At 40.3% G+C, this 21,043-nt stretch overlaps 1 protein-coding gene across 1 annotated transcript in view; it reads left to right on the top strand.

Moving 5' to 3' along the window:
• CSMD3 (CUB and Sushi multiple domains 3) overlaps positions 1-21,043 on the top strand; it is a 781,433-nt gene that overhangs the window by 365,622 nt on the left and 394,768 nt on the right. Inside the window, exon 10 of the mRNA XM_038745631.1 lies at positions 16,432-16,553. Within this exon, the coding sequence (XP_038601559.1) occupies positions 16,432-16,553 (122 nt within the window). The remainder of the gene's footprint in view (positions 1-16,431; positions 16,554-21,043) is intronic.

Here is a 21,043-nt window from a genome sequence, read left to right on the forward strand (position 1 = left end):
AGCTCTTTCAGTTCTGGTCTGGGGACCCTTCTCCTGAACCTCAGATATAAGAAAGAGAGAAGAGAGCAGGAAAAGTGTCCCTAACCTTCCCTCCCTCTTCCTTCCTTGACTTCCATCTCAACCATTCAATTTCCAATTGCTTTATCCCTACTGATTTCAAACATGCTGTCCCCTATCCTAAAAATCCCTTCATCCACAGATCATTCCAGTTATTACACCATAAACCTCCTACCATTCCTCTCCAAACTTCTTGAGAGTTTGTTTACATCCATTGACTACACTATGTCTCCTCCAACTCTCTCCTTGATCCTTTCCAATCTGGCTTTCACCACCTTCATTCCAGGCCTTTCTAGAGTGACTTTCTGCTCACCAGATCTGATGGTCTCTACTCTATCCTAATCCTATTAGACCTCTCAGCTACCTCTGAGACTAGACCACCCACTTTTCATTGAAATTTTATCCGACCTTGTCTTCCCTGACACTGCCCTCTCTTGGTTTTCCTCCAATCTCTCTGACTGCTCCTGCTCAGTCTCTTTTTCAGGGCCCTCCTCTGCCTCCCATCCTCTGACAGTGTGTATGTGGGGGGGTCCCTCAAAGTTCAGGTCCCCTTAGATTCTCCATCTGCACTCAGTCTCTTGGAGAACTCATTCACTCCAGAGACTTCAACTACCATCTCTGTGTTAATGATTCCCTAATCTGCATCTCCTACCCAAACCTCTCTCCTCCTCTGCAATCTGACATTTCCCCTGCCTTCAGGACCCCTCTACCTGGCTGTCCCACCAACACCTCAAAATTAACGTGTCGGAACTGAACTTATTATCCTCTTACCCAAACTCTGTCCTTCCCACTGTCTTTCCCATCACCCTAGACAATATCACAATCTTCCCTCTCAAAATTCTGTAACCTTGGCACTGTCCTCTACTCCCAAGCACTTAGTGCTCTGCACAGAGTAAGTGCTAGATAAATGGCATTGATTGATATCTCTCATTCCACCCACATATTCAATCTGTCACCAAATCCTGTCAGTTCTATCTTTCCAACATGGATAAAATCTTCCCTATCCTCTCTATCCAAATGTGTACCATTATAATCTAATCACTTATCTTACTGTGTTTGCCCATTTGCTCCCTGCCTCTTGTCTCATCCCACTCCAGTCTAACTTCACTCTGCTGCGTAGATTGTTTTTTCTAAAAAAATGCTCAGTCCATGTCTCCCCTTCTTCAAAAACCTCCAATGGCTGACAGTCCACCACTATATCAAAAAGAAACTCCTTACCATTAGTACAGGGTTCTGCACATAGTAAGCACTCAGTACATGCCATTGCTTGATTTATTGATTTGGTTTTATGTTGACTCTTTCTAAAGTGAGAAAGTAGCCTGGTAATCAGAGGACCTGCCAAATGAATTCTAATTACAGACCTGAATTCTAATTCCAGACCTGCCAAATGATCTATGTTACCCTAGCAAAGTCATTTAATTTCTCTGTTCCACAATTTCCTCTGTGAAATGGGGATTCAGTACCTGATTTGTGAGCCCTATCTTGGACAGGGAAGGAGGGAAGAAGAGAAGGCAAGATACGGACACTTATTCTGCTCTCTTCTCTCTTTCTTGTATCTGAGGTTTGGGGGAGGGATCCCCAGACCAGAAGTGAAGGAACTAATTTTTGCTGGGTGACTGATTCTTCTTGTTCCTTGCTCTCCTCATCTTGGTCATTTCAGTGGCTGCTTTACTGCTCATCTCAGCTTCTTCATCCCCATTAGCCTGAGAGTGCCCACTGTTGAGAATGAGAAGTTGCAGAGACTTGCAAAGAAAGACTACCCAAAATGGGTAAAGGCAGCAATCAATCAATCGTATTTATTGTGTGCTTACAGTGTGCAGAGTACTGTGCTAAGTAAGCACTTGGAGAGTACACCACAACAAGCTTAACTTATTTCTGATCACACTGGAGATTTCCCAACTATTATTCAATTCAGTAGGATTTATCAAGAGCTCTGTTTGCCTAGAGCACTCTTCAGCACTTAGGTATAAGACAATAAAGGAAAAGAAATGGTCCTTGCCTTCAAATAGCTTGAAGAAAGGAACATTCATTCATTCAATCATGTTTTTTGAGCACTTACTGTGTGCAGAGCACTGTCCTAAGTGCTTGGGAAGTACAAGTTGACAACATATATAGAGATGGTCCCTACCCAACAGCAGGCTTACAGTCTAGAAGGGGGAGACGGACAACAAAACAAAACATATTAACAAAATAAAATAAATATATACAAATAAAATAGAGTAATAAATACATACAAACATATATACATATATACAGGTGCTGTGGGGAGGGGAAGGAGGTAAGGCAGGGGAGATGGGGAGGAGGAGGAGGGGGAGAGGAAGGAGGGGGCTCAGTCTGGGAAGGCCTCCTGGAGTAGGTGAGCTCTCAGTAGGGCCTTGAAGGGAGGAAGAGAGCTAGCTTGGCGGATGGGCAGAGGGAGGGCATTCCAGACCCGGGGGATGACGTGGGCCGGGGATCGATGGCGGGACAGGCGAGAACGAGGTACGGTGAGGAGATTAGCAGCAGAGGAGCGGAGGGTGCGGGCTGGGCTGTAGAAGGAGAGAAGGGAGGTGAGGTAGGAGGGGGCGAGGTGATGGACAGCCTTGAAGCCGAAGGTGAGGAGTTTCTGCCTGATGCGCAGATTGATTGGTAGCCACTGGAGATTTTAAAAGTAGGTTATTGAACAGAAGGAAGGAAAGTAAAAGGATGTTAAGCTCAGGAGTTCTCATTTTGAGAAACTGATGGGCCATTTAGCAAGCAGCATGGCTCAATGGAAAGATCACAGACTTTGGAGTCAGAGGTCATGGGTTCAAATCCCAGCTCCGCTACTTGTCAGCTCTGTGACTTTGGGCAAGTCACTTAACTTCTCTGGGCCTCAGTTACCTCATCTGTAAAATGGGGATGAAGACTGTGAGCCCCACGTGGGACAGCCTTATTACCTTGTATCCCCCCCAGTGTTTACCTCCTTCCCTTCCCCACAGCACCTGTATATATGTATATATGTTTGTACATATTTATTACTCTATTTATTTATTTATTTTACTTGTACATATCTATTCTGTTTATTTTATTTTGTTAATATGTTTGGTTTTGTTCTCTATCTCCCTGTTCTAGACTGTGGGCCCACTGTTGGGTAGGGACTGTCTCTATATGTTGCCAACTTGTACTTCCCAAGCACTTAGTACAGTGCTCTGCACACAGTACGTGCTCAATAAACATGATTGATTGATTGATTTTAAGATTGGAGACATTTCCAGTTAATGAAAATCAACCAGGTGAGGAAAGGAAATGAAAGGCCAAATATAATATTTGGGTTGGGGGATATAGTGACAGAAAATAGAATCATAAGAGGAAAAAAGAGAGTGATTATTCTCCAAAAAAAAAAAAAATTAAATTAAAGTGGCATAAGGAAGTCATTGCAGATCTTTGAGGAGGGGAGAAACACCTGTAGATAAGCAATGTTGCATAGTGGTGAGAATACAGACTTGTTAGAGGGACATGGGTTCCAATCCCAGTTCTGCCACCCATCTGCTGTGTGACCCTGGACAAGTCACTAAACTTCTCAGTTTTCTGTAAAATGTGTATTAAGGCTGTGATGTGGACTGGGTCCGACCTGATCATCTTGTTAGATACAACCCAGCTCTTAGTACAGTACTGGCAGCATAATAAGCCTCTAACAAATACCATAAGCAACAATGGCAACCTTTGAAGAATAATAACTTGGCAAGGAACCTTGAGAGAGTTCCCTGTGCCAAGGAAATGGATTTCTAAAGATCATTTCCAGAAATAGGAATTGCAAACCATGAGTGCTAGCTGGATGCCTAAATGTAGCAACAATATTAATTGTGATATTCGTAAAAATGCTTACTAGATGCCTATCACTGTACTAAATTCTGGGGTGATGCAACATATCATGTTAGACAGTTTCAGTCCTACAGTGTAAGTGGGAAGGAGAACAGGTATTAAGTACTTATTTTAGAGACACTGAAACTGAGGCACAGAGAAATTGACTTGTTTTACTTCCAGTGGCACCAGGTCATGCCACTTCCCACCCTTCACTGATATTCTATTCCAGTGTTTTAGCAATATTTTACTGTCATTTTCTTCACCAATTGTCTTCAGAATCTCTTCTGCTTCAAATTCAACTCAGTTCACCTTCCTCCCTTCTCTTCAGTGCATAGAACAGGCAATTGGCAGTCAAGCAATGAAAGTCCTTGCGGACAATTAAGTGACCACCTTTCTCATTTTCATTCTTGACTACATAATCCATATTTCTTTTACCATTTTTAATAGTGCCAATTTTCCAGTTATTTAATCATTTCTCTTGCTCTTCCAAAACATCTTTTCACTCAACAAAATGAATAATCCAAAGAAAATTGGTATCATTTAGTAATTCATAGAGTGAATCTGCCAGTATTTATGAAAAAATCTTACATTAAATGATGGACTTTCAACATAATTTGTACTGCCAGTAATTTTCAATTCCTGACTTGCAATGCCTCTATGGTATTCAAATTCCTCCAGCCCTGTAGATTGTGCACTCACTGTGGGCAGGGAATGTTACTGTTTATTGTTTACTTTCCCAAGAGCTTAGTACAGTGCTTTGCACACAGAACACACTTAATAAATACGACTGAATGATATAAATTTTCAAACAATGCTACGTAGTCTGTCTTTAGATAATTAAGAACAATTGACAATTAAAATAAGTGCACAATTCAAATTTTCCAACATTCTTATTTTCAAATGTGTCATTCAGCAGTTACAGTCTCCTTCAAAGTGCTTTCTTCGTTAGTCCAAGTATTGTTAGGGTGGATTTTTGGAAGAATGTATGTGCACTTAACTAACAACTAAATTGCCATCTTCGTAGTTTGGAGTTGCAAGCATTTTTTTCATCATTAACATTTTTATATATGCTTTCTTTTTGTTTCCTGGGAAGTTAATGTGACCATCTTTATATGTGTTCTTTTTTAGTAATAAAGGGATTACACGGGAAATCAAATGCAATATTTTTTAGTGAAATTATACAATGCACTTAAATTTTTAGAGAGAAGCTGCAAAGGGAAGATAGCAATTTGTGATGGCTTTTTGATGTGTTTTTTAATGCAGAGCAATCTTATAAAAGGGGGATGATACCTGATGTGTGCTAACTGCTCAGTATGCAATCAGTGTGCCCCCCACCAGTAATTGCAAATAAATTATAATTGAATGTATTGTTTTAATGCATTTTAAAATGTAATTTCAACACTGATCATTTATTCACCCTGTAATGACTCATTAAAAGTCTAATAAGGGAAGGAAGCAATTTTGAAGTGCTGTCCTTGTGTTGTTCATGAAACCTTTCTTATATTTCATTAAAGCCATGCCCCTTTATACACCAGGATTATATTCCTTGAAATCTGTGGTTAAGCTGTGAATGGCTTTTTCTTGGATACAGACTTAAACGTTTTCATTTCAGGACCACTATTCAGTTGTCTAAATGTTTTATCATTACTGCCTATAGAACATATATGGAAAAGTTATATGAAATTTCTTAATGTATTATTAAGCCCTTGATGGTGAGAGTGACTTGCACTAAGAACTTCATGTTTTATATACTGTAATGTCACTCAAATATTGTTCAATCTTTAGTAAATTCAATGCATAGCACAACAATAATTCATTGATCAAATGTTGCACTTTATTATGAGTTGATTCAGAAGCTTTCTCCGCTGGCTGGTTTTCAACTTTTGTTGAAGAATTTGTTCAATTTATATTGAACGGTGGCCTTGTTTATTTTTCTTAAAGCAACTCGTAACAAGGAAATTCCTTCAGGAAACTTTATGGCACTCGAAATTAATCTGTACATTAGGGTCATCTTCAATTAAATTCAAAAGATCATTTGTTTCAAAATTGCATTGATTTTCAGTTCAAGAGTTTAGCTGCTGGTGGGAAAAACCAGGTCTTCTTTGTCTATGTGTTGATCATCTTGCAATGATATATACTGCTTTATCAGTGTTCAGTTAGATACGCATTTAATAATAGTTCGTCTGAATGAAATGCATTGACTGTGAGCCCACTTCTAGACTGTGAGCCCACTGTTGGGTAGGGACCATCTCTATATGCTGCCAACTTGTACTTCCCAAGCGCTTAATACAGTGCTCTGCATGCAGTAAGCACTCAATAAATACAATTGAATGAATGAATTGATTTATCTACATCTGTATTATTTCTAAATTCATTAGCTTCCCCTTTTCAGCGTTTTTTTTTTTTTTTTTTGGCTATCTGATCAGGAACTTATTCAGTACCTTGACATTCTGAGGCAAACTGGGGTCATAGCCAATTCCTTAATTTTGGTTCAGATCAGGAGAGAACAAATTGAGATTTACTTAATCTTAGTTCTCCAATAAAGCATTGGGGCTAATCAGACTTGCATGGAGTAAGGCATCAAACAATTAATTCATTCAATCATATTTATTGAGCACTTACTGTGTACAAAACACTGCAAATTGTATCCCTGGAATTGTTGCATCACTGAGTGTAGGTATCTGGGATAAGGCATCAATGAGTACTTGTAGTTTCTCAGGTTGTAATCTGGGGAATGCCCATATCTCTGTCTCTTTTGCCAGTTGTCACTAAGCTAATTAATGCTTTTTTCAGGACATGTTGCTTTTTTTTTAAATTTGTGCCTAGTTTATGTTAGGAAAAGTTATTAGAACCAATGACAGATAAATCTACACTGCCTCAACATGGATTTGTGGGGCTCGAATTGCTCCAAGACTCCTTAGTTTTAATTACAGAGACCCAGTCTACACATCTCTATATCTTCTAACGATTTTGACACCTGTCCACGTGTTTTGTTTTGTTGGCTGTCTCCCCCTTCTAGACTGTGAGCCCGTTGTTGGGTAGGGACCGTCTCTATATGTTGCCGATTTATACTTCCCAAGCACTTAGTACAGTGCTCTGCACACAGTAAGCACTCAATAAATATGATTGAATGAATGAATGAATGAATCTCCCAGGAGTGTAAATTCTTAAGTAAATTCTTCCCAAAGGTGCTGGAATGTAGTCCCAGGACTCTGCTAACAAATCCCAAAGGTGGATCCCAGCAAAGCCTTGCACAGATTAAAGCCTTATTTATCATACACAATCCGAGATCTCCTTTCTCTTATAGAACTCCTACTACAGTGAAATTTATAAGAAATGACTGCCTGAAGGAGATGGTGAAGAAGAATTGTACTTCATCTATAACTTGATCTAAATTGCTTAGAATACTTGTGTTGACTATTGTTGTCATATCAGTTTTGAAATTATTGGAATACTGTATGGTTTCACCAGTTCCATGGAGAAGCCAGGTCTGGTTCATTCAAATATGGCACAATTTTATCTTTTCAAAAGCCAGTGACAAAACAACTACGAAAAGATGATACTGGTTATATGTGTGTGTGTGTGTGATGACACACACACCCCAAAGATATCAAATACCTTTCCTAGGCATTGTCCTTTTATGTTCCAGCTTGTGATTTAAATCTACTTTATTTTTCTAGTTTCAGAACTTGGCTATGTTTCTGTTAAGTGTTAAAATGATGGGTTTGTTAATTTAATATGCTAAAATTAGACATTAAATTCGTGGTAAGAAAAACATGCAATGTGTTTGGTGACTTTAGGTGTTTTTAATTGAAAAATAACTATTTAATTGGGAAAGAGGGCGGGGAAGCTAATGCCTCCTTAGTTACTTAAAAGTTTCTAATTGTTCTTCTTCAAGAGTCCTCTATTATTGCTTTTGGGATTCTATACTTAAAAGTTAGTGTTAATTGTTAATTGTTCTACTGATCTTAACACATCAATCTTCAGAGGAAAACTCTCATGCACTTTTCTGGTGTGATTTTAGCACAAGCATCAAGCTTTCTGGTGTAGGCAGACATGCAGGAAAATGTCTTTGATGAGAATAGAATATGATAGGATTTTGTACATGTGTACTTTTGTTTTTATTCTGGAATCATCATTAGACCTATTTTAGAGTTTGTATGCTTCATGACTGCTTTCATTTCTTCCTTATTATTAAAGTCACTGTCTTTATATATTCCTTATATCTTCCTATATTAAAGTCCCTGTGGTTATTCAATACAGTAGTTGCACACACTAGTTTTTAAATAATTACTACTGAATGGTGAATGGTTCTTCACAGTTGCCACTATCAATTCACAAATATTTTATTATTATTATTATTTGTGAAGTATTAGCCTCTTAGAAATGACATCAGTTCTCACAGAAATTGTGAGGTACTTGAGGATTTCTCTTTAGGAGGTCTCTTTCAGGCCACTGACAGTAATTCAATAAATTCAGAATTTATTAAATTCAGACTGAATTTGAGAATCAGTGTTACCAGTGGAAAGAGCACAGACCTGGGAGTGAGAGGACCTGTGTTCTAACCCCAGCCCCACCATTTGTCTGCTTTGTGGCCTTGCAAAACTAACTTAATTTATTCGTGCTTCAGAACCCTCACCTGCAAAATGGGGATTCAATTGTATTTACTGAGTACTTACTGCGTGCAGAGAAAAGTAATATTCCTATTGGGAGAGCAAAAATATACAGAGGTGGTAGATAAATTCTTTACCCATAATGAGCCTACAGTCTAGAGGATTCGATACCCCCCTACTTAGACTGTGGACACCATGTAGGACTTGTTCTTAGTACAGTGTTTGATATGTAGTAATCAGAAATACTAAAATTATTATTATTATTATTATTACTACTATTATTATCATCATAATCATCATTGTCAATGACTAGTCTAAAACAAATCTCTCTCAGCAGCTAATATACGTACACTTGCTGACTACCTTTCCATTGAAATAGTTCATATTGCACTTTTGAGCTTCAAAAAATATCACTCACCAGGTTTTAATCATATTTTATCTGATCAAATGTCATTTTATTCTTGTTGATTTTCATTTTATCCATTATATAATGCTTTCTGTCACTTCAGTATTATGCCTTAGTTCCAGGGCATTATCATTCAGCATTTAAACCCTTCCTTTGAGGAGTTAAGATATGGATTGGATTCCCATTCTCATGCAGGTGATACTTAGATATATTGGAAGATTACTAATTGTTCCTCCTCTGCCAACTTCTTTTTTATCACTTTTATTGCATGAAGGTGCAGAGACATGAATGCACAAGTGAATATTATTAAACCTCATAGAATGCCTAGTGGTTGCAAATTCTGACAACCAATTATTTCCATCAAAAAAAAATGCAAAGGCTGAGTATTAAAACTGATTATGATACTTTTTATGGTACTAGTTAAGTGCTTACTATATTCCTGGCACAGTACTAAGTGCTAGGGTGGATACAAGATCATCAGGTCATTAAGTTGGACACAGTCCCTGTTCCTCATGGGGCTCACAGTCTTAATTGGAGGGTGGAGGATTTAATCCCCACTTTCCAGATGAGGTAACTGAGGCACAGAGAAGTTAAGTGACATGCCCAAGATAACTCAGCAGGCAAGCGGCAGAACCGAGTTTAGAGCCCAGTTCTTCTGACTCTGTTTTCTTTCCACTAGGCTTGGACATTTATATTTCATTAAGCTTTAATATTTTTCTTTTGAATATCAGTTTTGACGTTCAGCTAAATGTTTCCTGATTTTCTCCCCTGAGTTTATATTTACTGTTCATTGATATTCTTTAAATGAGGATGAATAAAGTAATCTTAATTCCCAAGTAACTGCTGTATACCAGATATGCTAAAAATTTGACTGTGCTTCCTCATCCATCATAAGGAGCTACTATCATCCTCAATGGTAGCATTCACTGAGGACCTACTGTGTGCAGAATGTTTTACAAGTGCCCACAAAACATGCAACACAGGAAAAGACCAGGTCACTTTTGACCTCAAGAAGCTTTTCTGGAAAAAAACAAACTTCCTGTGCTTGCCTGCTGCCTCCCTACTTGTTCTTCCCAGGTCAGGCATGACCACATCAGTTCTCCCAGGACTTATAATAATTATAATGATGGCATTTGTTAAGTGCTTACTATGTGCAAAGCACTGTTCTAAGCACCTGGGAGGATACAAGGTGATCAGTTTGCCCCAAGTGGGGCTCACAGTCTTCATCCCCATTTTACAGATGAGGGAACTGAAGCCCAGAGAACTTAAGTGACTTGCCCAAGTCACACAGCTGACAAGTGGCAGAGCCGGGATTTGAACCCATGACTTCTGACTCTGACTGAGCCACGAAGCTCCTTCTTCCCTCTAGACCATAAGATCGTTATGACCAGAGAATGTTTCTGCTAATTCTGTTGTACTGAATACTTCCAAGCATGTAGGGAGTACCGTTCATAGAGTAAGTGCTCAATAAATGCATTTAGTTGATTGATTGACTGGACTGCTGCTGCTGCCCTGGAATTGTCACATACCCCACACAAGAGCCCACTGATGGAAGTGGCTGCTGCAGTTTTAACTGGACTTTAATTTTCCATATACTTTGTAGAAATACTTTGTAACCTTTATAAAACTTGTTTTAAGCTTTGGTTTATTGAACAGTAAAAAGATCTGCCACCCACACTTACCCCTTTACTGGGGTAAGAAACCCAGCTTTATTGCAGCATATCTTTTGAGTAATTTATGTAATTTATGTATTACATTTCTTTTAATTGACATACTTGAATTTTCCAGGATTATTTTATTTCAGCACTCCAGCTTCTCAGTGTGTGGGTGTGGCAGAGTGGATAGAGCACGAGACTGGGAGTCAGTAGGTCATGGGTTCTAATCCCGTCTCCTCCACCTTTCTGCTGTGTGACCTTGGGCAAGTTTCTTCATTTCTCTGTGCCTCATTTACCTCATCAGTAAAATGAGGATTGAGACTGTGAGCCCAACAGGGGCTGTGTCACTTGATTCGCTTGTATCCACCCCAGCGCTTAGAACAGTGCCTGACACATAGGAAGTGCTTAGCAAATGCCACCACTATTATTATTATATCCTGGGTTGACAACTTTCCATTGGCTTCAGAACCATGGAACCCCCATGTAATGTGTGTCGTCACTGATTATACTGCCTGTAGTGGCATAAGAACCATCTTCCTGGCATCACTGATTAGTGCCCAGGAAAAAGCTTTCTCCATTCCCATCTCAAGCTGGCTGTCCAACACCATCTTCCAGAAACACTTTCCTGGCCCAGGAGAGACTGATTGCTCCAAAACAATCCCCTTCCTTCTTCTTCCCCTCCTCCCCCTCTCCATCCCCCCCGCCTTACCTCCTTCCCCTCCCCACAGCACCTGTATATATGTATATATATTTGTATGTATTTACTACTCTATTTTATTTGTACACATTTATTCTATTTATTTTATTTTGTTAATATGTTTTGTTTTGTTCTCTGTCTCCCCCTTCTAGACTGTGAGCCCACTGTTGGGTAGGGGCCATCTCTATATGTTGCCAACTTGTACTTCCCAAGTGCTTAGTACAGTGCTCTGCACACAGTAAGCGCTCAATAAATACAATTGAATGAATGAATGAAGGAATGAAAGCACACCCAGAGGCCACAGACACCTCCCATTCACCATCTATAATAATAAAGAATTAGCATTTCCTAATTCATGATTTATTAGTGAAAATGGGACTACTAACTAACGTGACCAGCTACTGTGCCTCTCTTGGGCCCGCAGCTGATGCAGCTCAGCTTGGGTTGGCTTGCTCACAGCCTAGCGTTATTTGGATGGGGGAAGAAAGGAAAGTTAAGGAGGTAATTTATCCTCTGCCTAATCTCCCTACAGATCTGGAGGACCGACTTCCCGGAGATAGGTCTGGGGCTGCAGCTTCTGCAGTATTGGGGGCTGCAGTTGCCATGCATATATCCTGCACACTTTTTCCAGGAATAGCCAGCAATGCAGTTGGAGGGAGGAGTTCTGCTAGAGCAGGAGATGCAATTGCAGAACAGAGGGGAGGAATGTACTGTCTGTCCCTGAAGGTGACTTGATGTGGCCAGAGAGTACAGCAGTGGCGGTGATTCTGACACCTGTAGGCCTATCTGGGTGTCCAAAATTAAGAAATCAGCCCTCTGGACTCCTGCAGTATTTTTCCCTGATGTCTTTTTACATTATTTTTGGACTACTTTATTCTTATTATGATTTTAGTAATATAGTTCTATTTTCTATTTCTGTTCTAACTGGATGACTTTTGCTCACACTGATCCAGTATGAGATGGTTCATTTTACACAAAAAGTCATTGGACTTTTGAATTAATTTTGCAATTACTGCAAGTAGCTTTCCCAGATCAGAGTGGCGCCCAAAAGTAAGTTCTCCCTTCCTCGTTGCTCAAAAAAGCAAAGAAGGAAGATAATCTTGTAGTGTTCCTCATCCCAGCCTTAAGCAAGTATATTATTTTGATAATGAAAATTAGGGATATTTTCTGACATAATAACAAGTTATGCTGTTGGAATACCCTATATAATCCATGCCATCTGAAAGAATCTAGGCTTTTCCAGCCTTTTGGGATTGTAGTCCAAAACTCTTGAATGAAAGGCACGTAAAGACCTTTAAAAGGTACTTAGAAGTGTTTTATACATAAAAGTATGAAATGCCTTTGAAATATATGGAAGCACTTTCAGTAAATGATTTATGAAATTTTATCTTACCCCCTTCTCCACAAATCTGTCCCTATTCCCTCGAAGAGACTGACAATCTTTTGATGCTATCCAATTTTCTTGTCGTCATGGTCCATTTAAGTCTCTATACCCAAACTACCTTCTATTGATGACCAATGGACACCCTTAATACCATCCTTTCTACAGAACTCAATTCACTCACTCCCCTCCCTTTGACCAACGCGGAACTGGGGAGACGTCCCTAACAGTCACCGAAAGCCATCTCGATGGAAACGGTTTGAGCTTTCGGGCGGAGTGTTTTTTTACGCTTTTCGTGGCCCGGGTATCTTCGCCCCCGTTGATGGATCGTGTTCGGGCACTGGAGCAGTAGATGTTTTGGGCAAGTCACTTCACTTTTCTTGGGGATTAAGACTGCGAGCTCCCCATGGGACAACCTGATCACCTTGTAAATTCCCCAGCACGTAGAACAGTGCTTTGCACATAGTAAGCACTTAATAAATGCCTTTATTATTATTTTTATTATATTATTATTATTATTCCACTAATCCTCAACTCTGGATCACCTCCACAGTACAATTCCTTTGCTTCTGTGCACAAGCCACAGCACTGCTGATGGAAATCCAGATATCAGTCTGACCTCTTCCAACTCAAGTTCATCCTTAACTACTTTAACTTTGCCCTCTTCTATGCCCAGTAACAATATTTCTTCTTATTGATTCCCATGCCCTTGCCTGTTGTTTCAAACATTTAACTGACTCCTTCTTCAAACTCCTTAGTTCCCCACCTCCCCCAATCTCTTGTCCCTAATGAACTGGCCACTCACTTTATGGAGAAACCTTTGATTGTGAGTCCCAGGCAGGATAGGGACTGTGTCCAACCAAATTAACTTACATCCACCCCGGTGCTTGGAACAATGTTTGATACATAAGAAATATCTTCCTAAAATTTTCCTTCTCCTCTCTAGTCCTTTCTTCCTCTGCCCCTTCTTCAACTCTGCCATCTTTCCCAGCAGTATTTTGAGGCAATATCCTGCACCTCCAACCTTCAAACCTTTTAAATCTCTTAGCACCTCCCTCTCTTCCCTCCCTGACCACTATCTTCCACTGTTAACTCTCTAAGAGCCTCTTCCCCACTGTTTTCAAACATGTTCCTGAGTCCCTTAGCATTAAACACCTCTCCCTTTACCCCACAGCTCCCTCCAGTTATTGCCCCATCTCCCTCCTACTGGCCTCTCCACCGTGAATGAGTTGTCCACATTGGCTGCCTCTACATCTTTCCTCCAATTCTGTTCTTGACACCCCCTGCCCTCCCGCTAATCTCCTTCTGCCTCTTTAAGTAGACCGAAGATGTCCTCTCAAAGTTCACTAATGATCTACTTCTTGCCAAATTCATCCATACTCCAACCTGGATCTCTCAAAGGCACTATCAACCACCCTTTTTCTGGAAATATTATCCTACCTTGACTCTACTGACATGGTCTTTTCCTGGTTCTCCTTCCCTATATTTCTGGTTGCCTCCTTCTCAGCCTTTTTCATGGGCTCCTCCTCTGTCTCTGTTTCCCACACCCTAACTGTGGGAGTCTCTTAAGGCTCAGTTCTGGGACCCCTTCTATTCTCCATCTACACTGACTCCCTGAGAGAACTCCTTCACTCCCCTGTCTTCAACTCTTATCCTTTTGCAGATGATTCCCAAATCTACTTTTCCAGCCCAGATATCTCTCCTTCTCTGCAGTATTGTGTTTCTTCCTGTCTTTGGTTCTTTTCTACCTCGTATTGCCAACACCTCGAGCTAAACATGCCCCAAAACCCAACTATTCATATTCATATCCCCACGCAAACCCTGTTCCCCTCACTTATTTTCCCATCACAAGTGTGTAACCTTGGTGTTACGCTCAACTTAACTCTTTCAACCCACACATCTAATTTGTCACCACATCCTGTTGGTTCAATCTTCATAACATTGCTATAACCCACCCTTTCCTCTCCATCCAAACTGAAAGTGTATTAATTCAGGCACTTATTCTATCCCATCTTGATTACTGCATCAGCCTTCTTGCTGACCTCACTAACTACTGTCTCTTTCCACTTCAGTCTATATTTCACTCTCCTACCTGGATCATTTTTCTACAGAGTTTTTCAGGCCATGTTTCCCCACTCCTCAAGAACCTCCAGTGGTTACCCATCCACCTCCACATCAAAGAGAAATTCTTTACCAGCTTCTTTAAATCACTCAATCACCTTATCCCTTCCTACCTTATCCCCGATTTCATGCTACCGCTCAGCCTACACACTTCACTCCTCTTATGCCAACTTGCTCACTGTACCTCAATTTCATGTCTCATGGCTGATCTGTTACCCACGTCCTGCCTCCGGGCTGAAGTGCCCTCCCTCTTGATATCTGACAAATGATCACTCTCTCCACCTTCAAAACTTATTGAAAGCACAACTCCACCAAGAAGCCTTCCCAACTAAGCCTTCATTCATTCATTCATTCAGTTGTATTTATTAATTGCTAACTGTGTGCTCTTCACCCCTATGCTTATATCCATAATTTATTTATTCATATTAATGTCTCCCCCAACACTAAGGTCATCATGAGCAGGGAATATGTCTATCGACAGATTACACTCTCCCGAGTGCTTATTACAGTGCTCTTCACAGAGTAAGCACTCAATACATATGATTGATTTAAAGGCAATTTATTATATTTGTTTGGAGTAATGAAATGGTATGAATCATTCACTGATTGAACAAATGTGCTGAACCCTATTAAGATTAATATTTGCAGAAACTATCTATATTTGTTTTGTTATAAGTTTTAGAACAGGGAAGCAGGGTGGCTGGATAGAAAGACCACAAGACTGGGAGTCTGAGGACCTAGATTCTAATCCTGCCCTTCCAAATTCCTATGTGACCTTGGGCAAAAGACTTAACTTCTCTGTGCCTCAGTTTCCTCAACTGCAATTTGGGAATTCAATAAAAGTTCTTCTTCCCTCTTAGACTGTGAGCCCCATGGGGGACAGGTACTGTGTTCAACCTGATTAACTTGTACCACTCCCAGAACTTTAAACAATGCTTGACATATAGTAATCACTTAACAAATACCATAAAAATAAACAAGCTATGTAACTTTTATTGGGATGGTTATTCGCTTTATTTTGTATTATGATCTACCCTGTGATTAATTTTACAAATCATTTTTAATAACTATGCATTCACCTATTGTTTCATCCAATGTGGTAGCAGTAGTAATAGTATTTATTAAGTGTTTACTATGTGTAGAGCACTGTACCATGTGCTGGGAAAGAATACACAGTTAATAATGAGACCTGATCCCTGTCCCTCAGGGATATTCACAATCTACAAAATGTGCTACTTCATACATTCTAAAAGCCCTAATTTTGAACATTAGAAATTTTTTATTTTGATGATTTGCTTATGTTGCTCTACATCAGAAGTTTGCTTAATAAGCAGAAATTTGTTGCTTCTCTCTGTAGATGTATGTTAACATAATGCAACTATTTCTTTTTAAACTAATTTTTTCTAAGTCTACACAGTTTATATTTCCTGACATCATTCATTGCCAGCATTTAATGTAAGTTGAAAATACTGATTTCATGAACTTCAAAAGTACTTTCATGTCAGTGATTTCAATTTTGCAAGGAAAATTAGAATATAGTGTATGTGCCTATGATTGCAATTTTAATATTCAAATTCCATACGTAAATATAGTTTGCTAATGTATTTCATTTAAATAAACTATTGCTGCATTGTCATAATGTGTCATTTAAGGTACAATTTAATTTCTTTTTGCAGTTAAGACTTGTGGATCGAATCTTCAAGGACCAGGCGGTACCTTCACATCTCCCAACTTTCCATTCCAGTATGATAGTAATGCTCAGTGTGTTTGGGTTATTACAGCAGTGAATACAAATAAGGTAAGTGGAAAATCTATTTGTGATAGAAAAACAAAATAAGGGAAAGGTGATTTCAACTTTCATTGCATACGACCTTTGGTATGGGACACATAGATATTGAAAAAAGGGTAGGAACATATATATTCTGTTCCTGTTTTTTGCACTTTGATTTCCCAGAAACTCAAATCTAAACAGAATAAAAGGGCAGTTATGCTACCAAATAATATTGTGAACACCTATGTCTACATAGACTATTCAGTTCCTGGGGATAATAATTATGAGTGCTATATAATAATAATAATAATAATAATAATTATGGCATTTATTAAGCAGTTACTATGTGCCAAGCCCTGTTCAAAGCTCTGGAGAGGTTGCAAAGTGATCAGATTGTCCAAACGGGGGGCTCACAGTCTCAATCCCCATTTTACAGATGAGGTAACTGAGACCCAGAGAAGTTAAGTGACTTGTCCAAAGTCACACAGCTGACAAGTGGCGGAGCCAGGATTTGAACACATGACCTCTGGCTCCAAAGCCCAGGCTCTTTCCACTGAGCATGCTGCTTCTCTATATAATGTGAATTTTTTATTCCTATGAAAATTGTCAATTGATTTTATGGTATGGTTAATCAATCAATAATATTTATTGAGCATTTACTGTGTACAGAGTATTGACCATACTAAGTGCTTACTTAAGTACCAAACAACAGAACTGGTAGACCATAACCCCTGCCCACAAAGCGTTTACAGTCTAAAGGGGGAGACAGTCATTACAATAGATTGGGTGTATTGAAAATAGAGAATAAGAATATTTACCAAAATATTGTGTAACTGGGATGACTATCACAGTACTTAAAGACGTACACAGCCAAATGCATAGTCTACACAGATGGGAGGGCAGAATAGGCAAAATAAAGCTCTTAGTTTGGGAAGGCATTTTGGAGGAGATGTGATTTTAGGAATGTTTTGAAGGTGGGGTGAGTGATGGATTGTCGGATGTGAAGGGGGAGGGAGTTTCTGACCCAAGGGAGAAAGTGGGCATGGGGTCAGTGGGCAGGACAGACAAGATCATGGTATAGTGCATAGGTTGGTGTGAGAGGAGAAGAGTTGGTTATAGTAGATTGGTAAATTTAGGTATGAGAGAGCAATGTGGCCTAGTGAATAGAGCACTGTCCTAGGACTCAGAAGGACCTGGGTTCTAATCCTGACCACCACTTGTCTGCTGTGTGACTTTGGGCAATTCACTTAACTTTTTTGTGTCTCAATTCCCTCATCTGTAAAATGGGGATTAATATTGTAATCCCCATGTGGTACATGGACCGTTTCCAACCTGATTAGCTTGTATTTACCCTAGAGCTTAATACAGTGCCTGACACTTAGTAAGCATTTAACAAATACCCTTTAAAAAAAAGAGAGAAAGAGACCTGATTGAGTGCCTTAAAGCTGATGTTAGGGGGTTTCTGTTTCATATAGAAGTGGATGGCAACCACTGGATGTTTTTGAGAATAATAATAATAATGGCATTTATTAAGCACTTGATATGTGCAAAGCACTGTTCTAAGCACTGGGGAGGTTACAAGGTGATCATGTTGTCCCATGGGGAGCTCATAGTCATAATCCCCATTTTACAGATGAGGGAACAGCTGAGGCACAGAGAAGTTAAAGTGACTTGCCCAAAGTCACACAGCTGACAATTGGTGGAGGCGGGATTTGAACCCATGACCTCTGACTCCAAAGCCCGTGCTCTTTCCACTGAGCCACGCTGCTTCTCTAAATGGAGAGATAGTGACTGAAAGCTTTTTCAGAAAAATGAACCAGGCTGGAGAGTGAAGAATGGACTGGTCAGGGCAGAGACAGGATGCAGGGAAGTTGATCTTCCCATGACAGTTGATGTACAGTAAGTTAAAGTAGGAAATAAGAATTTGGATCAGCATGGTACACTTTGGTTGGAAGAGAAAGGGTGGATTTTTAAAGAAGTTGTGAAATAAAAACCATCAGGATTTCACGTCAGACTGAGTGTGTGGGTTCAGTGAGAGAGGTGAGTTGAGGATAATACCAAGGCTACAGGCTTGTGAAAGAGGGAAAATGGTGATGTTTTCTGTAGCAATAGAAAAGTCAGGGAAGGACAGAGTTTGGGTGGGCAAAATAGGAGTTCTGCTTTGGAATATTAAATTTGAGGTGTCAGCCGGGCATCCAAGTAGGGTTATCTGATCTCAGGAGGAAATGCGAGACTGCAGAAGAGGAGAGAAATCAGGGATGAGAGGTAGATGTAGAAATTATCCACAATAGAGATGGTTGTTTAAGCCATGTGAGGGAATGGAGTTCTCTAAGGAAATAAGTGTACTTGGCGAATAGAAGGGGACCTAGAACTGAGCCATGAGGGATCCCCGCAGCTAATGAGTGTGAGGCAGAAGATCTACTCTATTTATTTTACTTGTACATATTTATTCTACTTATTTTATTTTGTTAATATGTTTTGTTTTGTTCTCTGTCTCCCCCTTCTAGACTGTGAGCCCACTGTTGGGTAGGGACCGTCTCTATATGTTGCTAACTTGTACTTCCCAAGCGCTTAGTACAGTGCTCTGCACACAGTAAGCGCTCAATAAATACGATTGAATGAATGAATAAATGAGAGAGACTAGGTGGTAGCTGTGTAATGCCCAATCAATGTCCGTTCTCTCTCCGTAACTGTTAGCTGTGTGAGGGACGGGGACCATGTACCACCTGATGAACTTGTTTTTAATCCAGTCCTTAAAACAGTGCTGGACACATAATAAGTGCTTAACTAGTACCTCAAAAGAAAAGGAACTGTCAGAGAGCTAGAAGAACCAGAAGGTAACAGCATCAGTGACAACAAAAGTTAGGTAATGTATCCAGGAGAAAGGGACAATTCACAGGATCGAAGGGCGCATAGGGGCCGCCAGTCAGAGCAGCTATGTCCTACAAGCTGGGTGGTGATCCCCAGCAGTCCGAAACAAAGGCAGACAGGCCAGAGAAGCAGCATGGCTCAGTGGAAAGAGCCCGGGCATTGGAGTTGGAGGTCATGGGTTCAAATCCTGGCTCCACCAATTGTCAGCTGTGTGACTTTGGGCAAGTCACTTAACTTCTCTGGGCCTCAGTTACCTCATCTGTAAAATGGGGATTAAGACTGTGAGCCCCCCGTGGGACAACCTGATCACCTTGTAACCTTCCCAGTGCTTAGAACAGTGCTTTGTACATAGTAAGCGCTTAATAAATGCCATTATTATTATTATTATTATTATTATTACGGGCTACTGCGTAGAGGCACCCCAGTTGAGGCAGAGAGGAAAGCGAATGGGGACCTCACACTCCCCCTCTTCAAAACCTTACTGATGGCACATCACTTCCAAGAAGCCTTCTCTGACTAAGCCTCCCTTTTCTCTTCTCCCACCCTCTTCTGCGTCACCCTGACTTGCTCCCTTTATTCATTCCCCTTCCCAGCCCCACAACCCTTGTGTCTGTTCCTATTTATTCATTTCTATTAATATCTGTCTGCCCCTCTAGACTGTGAGCTAGCTGGGGGCAGAGAGAATGCACCTGTTTATTGTTACATTGTACTCTCCCAAGCTCTTAGCACAGTACTCTGCATGCAGTAAGTACTCAATAAATGTGATTGAATGAATAAATAAAGGTTGAGGAGGTTGAGGATGGAGCAGAGGCCACTGGACTTGGCAAGAAGGAGGTCATTGGTAACTTTAAAGAGCGCTGTTTCCATGGAGTGGAGTGTGTGGAAGCTAGATTGCTGGTGTGTGTTGAGTGGAGTGAAGCCAAGCAGGTTAAAGGGGAGAGGAAGTGAAGACAACTGGTGTAGACAACTTGCTCAAGGAGTTTAGAAAGGATGGTAAAAGGAAAATGGGGCGATAACTGGAGGGTGCCACTGGGGTCAAGGGAGGGGCTTTTACAGGCTAGAAAGACATGTTTAACAATATTCAAAATCAAATCCTGTTTTCTATAGATACTGGAATTTTAGTGTTTCCCCTTATTAATTCTGATGATGGTACTCTCAACTTTCCATGTTTCCCGTGCTTTGGATAGAACACTGGAAGGCAATTAGGGAACTTTCTTGCACCAGTGCAAGCCTACTGGGGTAGAATGGTGAGGTGTTGGAAGAAATGGGTAGAGAAGCAGCATGGCTTAGTGGAAAGAGCCTGGGCTTAGAAGTCAGAGGTCATGGGTTCTAAATCCGGCTCTGCCACTTATCAATCAATCAATCAAGCACTTGTATTTATTGAGCACTTACTGTGTGCAGAGCACTGTACTAAGTGCTTGGGAAGTACAAGTTGGCAACGTATAGAGACAGTCCAGCTGTGTGACTTTGGACAAGTGAATTCACTTTTCTGTGCCTCGGTTCCCTCATACGTAAAATGGGAATTAAGTCTGTGATCCTCAAGTGGGACAACCTGATTACCTTGTTGGCTCAGTGGAAAGAGCACAGGCTTTGGAGGCAGAGGTCATGGGTTCTAATCCCGGCTCTGCCACTTGTTAGCTGTGTGA

The sequence above is a fragment of the Tachyglossus aculeatus genome, chromosome 4 (genome assembly GCF_015852505.1).
Source record: "Tachyglossus aculeatus isolate mTacAcu1 chromosome 4, mTacAcu1.pri, whole genome shotgun sequence".
NCBI lineage: Eukaryota > Metazoa > Chordata > Mammalia > Monotremata > Tachyglossidae > Tachyglossus > Tachyglossus aculeatus.